Source organism: Lactuca saligna, chromosome 5 (assembly GCF_052625555.1).
Source record: "Lactuca saligna cultivar CGN05327 chromosome 5, ASM5262555v1, whole genome shotgun sequence".
NCBI classification, from domain to species: Eukaryota; Viridiplantae; Streptophyta; class Magnoliopsida; order Asterales; family Asteraceae; genus Lactuca; species Lactuca saligna.
Window position 1 is genome coordinate 314,773,964 of NC_136421.1, and position 8,067 is coordinate 314,782,030.

The 8,067-nt window shown below is 33.9% G+C and overlaps 1 protein-coding gene and 1 pseudogene across 1 annotated transcript; both read left to right on the top strand.

The window, feature by feature from the left end:
* Positions 1-533: 533 nt before the first annotated feature.
* Positions 534-2,553, top strand: FAP1 (Chalcone-flavanone isomerase family protein). The gene is made up of 4 exons (XM_078997215.1): positions 534-994; positions 1,740-1,986; positions 2,072-2,163; positions 2,262-2,553. Exons 1-4 carry the CDS (start codon positions 613-615, stop codon positions 2,399-2,401), a joined length of 861 nt encoding a protein of 286 aa, XP_078853341.1. The 5' UTR covers positions 534-612; the 3' UTR covers positions 2,402-2,553.
* Positions 2,554-2,859: 306 nt separating this feature from the next.
* LOC145047086 (mavicyanin pseudogene) lies at positions 2,860-3,449 on the top strand (annotated as a pseudogene).
* The last annotated feature ends 4,618 nt before the right edge of the window (positions 3,450-8,067 follow it).

Below are 8,067 nucleotides of genomic sequence, written 5' to 3' on the forward strand. Positions count from 1 at the left end.
CTGAAAACATTTTATTAGGAAATGAAAACAGTTTTTCACAACCAAACGCATCCTTAGGATGTGTAAGGATGCGTTTGGTTGTGAAAAACTGTTTTCATTTCCTAATATAATGTTTTCAGAAAATATAGTTGAGTTTTCATTTTCAATTTTCAATGAAAATTTTAGAAAATATGTTTGGTTGAAACCGGAAGAGTTTTTATTTTTCATCTTAGAAATTTGGAAAACAATAAAAACCACTTTTTAATTTACATACAATTTGAAAAACTGAAAATTTTTATTTTCTTGTAAAATTTTGAAAAACTGAACAAACCAAACGCATTTTCAAAATTTTTGTTTTTCTTGAAATTTTTATTTAGAAAACCGAAATTTTTTATACACCAAACGCCCCTTTAAAATTTGAAAATATTCTTTAATTTAGTAGAAAAACTGGAAAAGCAAAAGCTTTGCATAAACGTGGCTATCTATTGGGGTTAGGTATCTTCTTAGAATCTTGAATAAAAGCCCACCAAGGCCCATAAGTAAGTAATGTGAAGTGTGAACAAATCCACCGATGAATTCGTGCCAACAAGGCAACAAACAATAATCAAAGTATCAAACTCGCCGGAGAACACAATGGTGTCTCTGCGTTTCCCATTCTCGTTTTCTCAGCCCGCCACAACGCGCGTCTCCGGCGCATTTTCACCTGCAAATATCGCTTGCTCCGTCGCCGTCTCTGCCGCTATCGGCGCTGGCATTTCTGCTGGCATTTGCTTATCACAAAACTCTACCAGTCCATCTCTTCATAACGCATTGAACTCATTGCTTTCCAATTTCTCACGCTCTTCTCCCCTATGGGGCTCACTATCTCTCTCCGACGGTTCCGGCGATGTGGTCACCGAATCAAAGACTGGATTTTCGTTTCCGGCAGTTTTGAAGGATTCTCAGGGGCTTCTAGGGATTGGATTGAGAAGAAAGGCCGTATTTGGGCTGAAGAACATCGATGTTTACGCCTTCGGTAATATAATTCTAGAAATTTTCTGCTCAATTAATAATGTGTTTACATGAATTTCGATGCCCTTGTTTCTTTCCGCAAATTCAAATTCAGTGATCGGAAACCTACGAAAGAACACTGAACTCCCTATTGGTTCTCATTTAGCTAGATTAGTGCACCAGTTATTTGCAGTTCTCTTTTTCAAAATTTTAAAAGATTGAAATTGATATTCAATTAAAAGGCAGGCGTCCACTTTTTGAGGGGTGTTTGAATGAGTATTTTGAAATGCAAAACAGCAAAACAACGATATAAGGGTATATAAGTAAATTGACTCATTTTACGGGAAACTGATAAGTGTAAGTTGTAACTTTAAGTCACAATAAAGAGTTTTAACACACATCCAAACACTCAGTTTTCTGGAAATATGTAAAAACCAAAGCAGTGAGCACCAAAACCATTCCTTCCAGCCATAATAAGTGTTTGATTGTAGAAATGAGAAAACAAAAAAATAGCAACATACTTTCATTTATATGTATAGTATATTATCCTACTTTTTCTTTTTTAATTACAACATCATGCTTTAAATTTATTTATTTATTTTTTCTTATCAAGGCATTATACTCTAAAAAAACCTACCCAATTACATCAATATACTTTAATTTCTTTGCTTATTAGAATACTTTCATGAGTGTTTGGTTGCACTTTTGCATAAACATTGGTTGAAGTAACTCTAAAACTGACAAAAAAAATATAAAAATGACCTTTCTAGGTGTATATGCGGATGATAGTGATATCAAGAATTTTCTAAGTGAGAAATACGGAACACTTTCAACCACTGAAGTAAAGCAGAAAAACATCACTCAAGAATTGATGGAAAGCGATGTTAGTGTCACAGTTAGACTGCAAATAGTTTATGGAAAACTCAGCATTCGGTCTGTTCGTATTGCATTTGAGGATTCTGTGGGAGACAGATTGAAAAAATTTGGAGGATCTGATAACAAGGAGTTACTTCAAAAGTAATCTCTTTTTTATTTTTCATCCACTTTTGTCATATGATAAAATTTGTTTACTTAAAAGCCGTTTTTATATTTGATTTGACAGGTTCACTTCTCAGTTTAAAGATGAATACAAAATCCCACGTGGATCTATCATAGACCTTTCAAAAGAAAAGGGCTACGTGCTCCGGACCACTAGTAAGTTCACATATTTTATAAATTATCACTACTTTTTGCAGTATGTTAAAAAGAAACACTCGTATTAATTAATATTGTTTTTGGTTCAAATCATGTAGTTGATGGCAAGGAAGTAGGAAGCGTCCAAAGCCAACTCTTATGCCGATCAATTTTGGATCTTTATATTGGCGATGAACCTTTTGATTCAAAAGCAAAACAAGATATTGATCTCAAGTTGGCATCCGCCGTTACAAAGTAATAACTGATTCCATATACATCGGAATCATCTTTTCTCCTTGCAAGCAAATATGTATGTAATGTATTGTGTATGGACTTTTAACCTATGCCGCTTTTTAATGTTTAAAAATAATGGTATGAGATGAATTAATAAATAAAGTTTTTTGGATTGAATAGTGTCTTAATTTTAACTTTTTAAGGGTTAAAGAAACAATGGTAACAGTTTGCATAGGTAAAAAGGCTAATATGTAAGATTTGGTAGAAATGAGAAGGGTATGTTATTGTTACACAAGAAGCTTACTTTCAACCAAATGCACAAAGTACTAGAAAAATCATGATCATGACGTGACAACGATACACATAATCAATGTGTGCACTACTCCTTCCTAACTTATACCATCTTTTATCATGAATTTAACAAACCCCAAGTCGGTGTAAAGAAAAAAAATGGTAAGAATGATGCTTTGTTTAGTGTTAATAATGATGATGAAAGGAGTGATGACCGAAGTGTATAACGTTGGGGATTCAGATGGTTGGACTACTCCTGTTAACACAAGTTATTCCAAATGGGCGTCTTCAAAGAAGTTTCATGTTGGTGATACTCTATGTAAGTCCCTCCCGTTTTTGAATACCAAAGAGTTAAAAAAGGTTTACGTTTGTAATTCTAACAAAAAAAAAAAAAAAAAAAATGTAATAATATGATTAAACATTTTGTAGGGTTCCATTATGACCCAGCGAGCCATAATGTGGTGCAAGTGAACCAGATGGGTTACCAGTTATGCAACATAAGCAAGGCACGTGTGGGTGTAAAAACGTATGAAACAGGGAATGATTCATTCAGAATAAAGGGACCAGGCCATTACTACTTTATTTGCAGCTTTCCGGGCCACTGTAAAGCTGGTCAAAAGCTGGATGTCAGAGTCCTCAAGAAGTACCCCATGACTACAACAACAACACCAAAAACGATAGCAATGGCACCGACCTCGCTTGCAAATGCTCTCTACCCTATTACCTCCTTATTGTTTGGTACCATTGTTAATTGTGCTGCAACCGCAATGTGGGTTGCTTAATTAGTTACTATTATTTGTCATGTTTTTGTTTAGCGTATTTTAATGTTGTTGATTTGTAGTGTACCACTGGTTTGGTTTTTTTTAATCCAGCTTTTTTTATTTAATCTCTTGGATTCATAAAATGTATGAACTAAAAATCTATTTGTTCATTTATTTATACTAGGAAAGTTAGAAGGACTATAATAATCACGACCCACCAGAATGGATTTATGTATTTCTTTTAATTATGTTATGGATTTATATCTTGTAAGAAGTTTAACTTGTTGGCTGCTTTGGAGAGTCTAAATATTACGGGTATGAAGTTTAACTTGAGGATTAGGTCAAAGAAAACTTGCTCCTTCAAATTCTTTATGGGTTATAGGTGATTGTAAGAACTTAGACATGGCAACGGCAATGATGAAGATTGATGGCGGGAGCGGAGGTAGGAGATGGATGGAGAAGACGGTGGTTGTGGATTATTTGATATGTATGAATCGCGAGGTGGCATGTATAGTGTTGAAGGGTTTCAATTGAGAAGAAAAACGGGGAAGAAGTGTCTATGTGGCGAAGGGATAACCGGGTTACCCTTTATTTTGTCCAAAGTGACAAATCACACCGAACAAAATAACTTTATGGCCCTATAAAGCACTAAAATTACTTAAGGGGGAAGAAGTGTTTATGTGGCAAAGGGATAACCGAGTTACCCTTTCATTTTGTCCAAAGTGACCAATTACACCCGACAAAAATAACTTTATGGCCCTATAAAGCACTAAAATTACTTAAGGGGGAAGAAGTGTTTATGTGGCAAAGGGATAACCGAGTTACCCTTTCATTTTGTCCAAAGTGACCAATTACACCCGACAAAAATAACTTTATGGCCCTATAAAGCACTAAAATTACTTAAGGGGTTATAAAGCACTTAAATTACTTAAGGGGTTAAATGATCAAATGTGCAAAACATCATAAGACTAATATGTTATTTTTCCCATAGAAAATATATTAAATTATTCATATTATAACAATATAACGGTAATTTAAATAAACAAAATAATAAAATAAAATAACCATCAAAATAGACGATGATATTTTTATACTTCCTTCGAAAAGACTAATTTATGAGTCTAAAAAATATTTTTAAATTTTATTTTTAAAACATCCCATAAGCTTTTTATTAAAAAATAAATAAATAAATAAAATGGGTATTTGGATAGTAGGATTGTTTTCAAAAGATTTGTAATATGTCAATAGATTTGCATTTGAAATGATTCATAAATAATATTTTCTATAGAGATAATCATAAAATATGAATAAATATTAATAAAAGTATTAAATTATACTTTTATTAATTAACTATCTATATGTTTTTTTAAACTACAAATTAAATTAAATTGTTATCAACATAAATTATGGATGTACTCTACTAAATTACGAAATAAAATACCGTGGAACATTAACAAAAATCCTTAATAACTATATTAAAAAATAATTACATGTAAATCTTTCAAAAAAAATATATATTACATGACGCGAACTAAGCCCCAAACACCTCAAAATTGCTTTAAATATTTCTTTTAGACATATTTCATCATTAAAATATTTCTTTTAGACATCAAACAGCTACAACTTTCTTCTTCATTGTCAAGAACTCTATATACCAAAAATGGAAAGATGAGGGAAGAAATTAAGGTTAGTCGAGCATCCGAACTTGTATTTTGGGCGTAAATATAGGTACGTGGGGCGTATGTGGCATAACTTGAAAAGCCTAATTTCAATGTTAGACACTATATATTCATCATTATGGCCTAAGAAACCTTCATTTCTCAGCCTCCTCAGATCCTTAAACATCATATTCGAAACCCTAAGCTTCTCTATTGCATTTTGAGCTTGTAGTGTCCATTTTGGTGTATTTTGACCCATTTTCAAGAAGAAGAAGGTTGGTGCAAGGTGATGGATCAAGGAAGAGCATGTGAATCTGTATTATCTACTCCATTTCTTGTTTTTTAAAGGTATAAAGCTCTGATCTTATTTTTTAGAAGCTTAGATCTTCGTTGTTTGAGTTTTGGACCCTTTTGGTCCCATTGAAGAGATCTAGTGGTTCCACTCCAGGAGCTTAGAGTTGCCACTCTTGGTGTTTTTATGGTTTTAGATTCATAAAGTTGTCATCTTTAGGGCTTAGAATCCTCCATGCATGACTGATGGCCATTTTATGAAAGTAGAATGTTATACTTTCAAAGTTGGGATCTTTTGGGGCATGCAAAGTCACCAAGTCAGTGACGTTATGCTTCTAGACACTTTTTGGGACTCGGATATGTGGTTTGAACCTTTGAACTTAAGCATTTAGAGCTTAATGGAAAAGTTTGCTTAATGGATGGGTATGTTGGGCATACAAGTATGTACGTGCAGCGTACAAGCCATACAATGTGTACGGTTCGCGTACATTTGAGTACGCCCCGCGTACTTGGCTTGTTGGGCTTCGTATCTTTTAGGCCTCGGATGGGCTACTTCTTTGGACCTTGCTGCTTTTGGCCTAAATATGCCATCTGAAATCAAGCTTTAGACTAAGGAAATTTATTAGGCTTTAGGGTAAGGCCCATATAGGGGGTTTAGGCTCGATTTGGAAAATTAGGCCATAAGTGGGCCTTGAAGGATTATTTGGTATTGGGCCTTTTAGATAGTGGATTTGGGCCTTAGTCTTGGATCAAGCTAGGTTAAGGGTAAAATGGCAATTTTAGCCCAAGTATATGTTGCTATGTAACACTTGGGTTTCATTATATATCCAATAACCCATACTTGGGTAACCCGGTTATCCCTTTGCCACATAGACACTTCTTCCCCCTCAAGTAATTTTAGTGCTTTATAGGGCCATAAAGTTATTTTTGTCGGGTGTAATTGGTCACTTTGGACAAAATGAAGGGGTAACCCGGTTATCTCTTTGCCACATAGACACTTTTTCCCCCTTAAGTAATTTTAGTGCTTTATAGGGCCATAAAGTTATTTTTGTTGGGTGTGATTGGTCACTTTGGACAAAATGAAGGGTAACCCGGTTATCCCTTTGCAACATATACACTTCTTCCCCCTTTTTCTTCTCAATTGAAACCCTACGACACAATACATGCCACCTCGCGATTCATACATCAAATCACCCACAACCACCGTCTTCTCCATCCATCTCCTACCTCTGCTCCCGCCATCAATCTTCATCATCTCCGTTGCCATGTCTAAGTTCTTATAATCACCTATAACCCATAAAGAATTTGAAGGAGCAAATTTTCTCTGCCCTAATCCTCAACACCTCCAACAACTCCCTTCAAGCTTTGTTACTGTCGTGCAGGTTTTAATCAATACCTCACTGATATTGGTAGAACCTTGGTTTCGATGTCGGGACCTCTTGGAGCTCTGGTGCGTTGTCATATGAACCATCGTTGCTCTTGCCATGCTCTAGTTACTTTTTATACGATTTGTAAGATTTATAGAGCAATCAATATCTTCGATTATGATGATTGATTTTTGACTATTTTCATAAGTAACTTTTAGAGTTCTAAAATTGTTTTTACCTCTGTTAAATCAAGCTCGTAAATGACAGGATTTCGTTTTCCAACCATGATCTCTGGCGAGGCTTTGTTATTGGGTTGTGCTCTCCATAACAACATTGGGAAAAAGTGGGTGATGATCGATCATAGTGAGAGCAGGAACTTGATCAAAGGTCATCGGAGTTAAAGCTAGGTATCTTCGATCTCATGTGTGTGCATGTGTTTGTTTTGTGGTGTAAACGGAGGTGAAATAAGTGGTTTTATAATAGAGAAAGACTTATAAATAGTCCCACACGTCCAAGTAGACAGCTACGTGTTGGCCACATCACAATGATTGGACATCCACATATTCTTCAATGATTGTGTGTCATAGTGGACAAGTTATTGTAGGTTAGAGGGACAAAATAAGCAGGTCGACATCCATTTTGTTCCATCATAAAACACGAAAATAACTTAAGGGAATGAATGGACAAATGTGCAATACATAGTATGGCTAATGTGTAATTCTTCTTTTTTTTTTTTTTTTTTTTTTTTTTTTTTTTTTTCTATTCTAACTTTTAATATACAAAGCTTGATATAAATTAGAATATATGGTTGAGACCGTATGATTGTTATCTACATTATGATGCGAACTTTTAAACGTCTCATCTCCAAAAGAAAGATATGTTAATTTTTGGTCATTTTCACTAAGAAATATATGTTTTTATAGATATTTTATAGCAATGTAATCAATCATTTTTAACAAAAAAAATCGCCAGATTTAATTGTAATTTTTATTTATATTATATTTTAAGAAATACAAATTTATAAATTAAACAACTTTATATAAATAGTTATTTTTGATTTTGATTATATTTATACTATCGATATCCAAATTCTTGCTCCACGGTTGATTTGAACATTTACTCACAACTATTTAATTGTATAATTATATTCCTTTCACAGTGCTTGAGATTATATTTTATAATAGTGTATTAGAGCTATAAGAAAACTAGAAAAGGATCTAAGTTTTAGGTACCGTAGAGCCAAATTGGTAAATTTTAAATATCAGGGACTGAGTTTACAAAAAAGTTAAAGATTGATGGCCTAATTGTACATTCCTCTATTCT

What these genes read in the sequence shown, in the direction of transcription:
- FAP1 (XM_078997215.1), top strand. Translation starts at nt 613, where the DNA reads ATGGTGTCTCTGCGTTTCCCATTCTCGTTTTCTCAGCCCGCCACAACG. An exon ending in AACAAGGAGTTACTTCAAAA is followed by an intron (nt 1,987 to 2,071) that starts GTAATCTCTTTT and finishes TTGATTTGACAG; the next exon opens with GTTCACTTCTCAGTTTAAAG. An exon ending in CTACGTGCTCCGGACCACTA is followed by an intron (nt 2,164 to 2,261) that starts GTAAGTTCACAT and finishes CAAATCATGTAG; the next exon opens with TTGATGGCAAGGAAGTAGGA.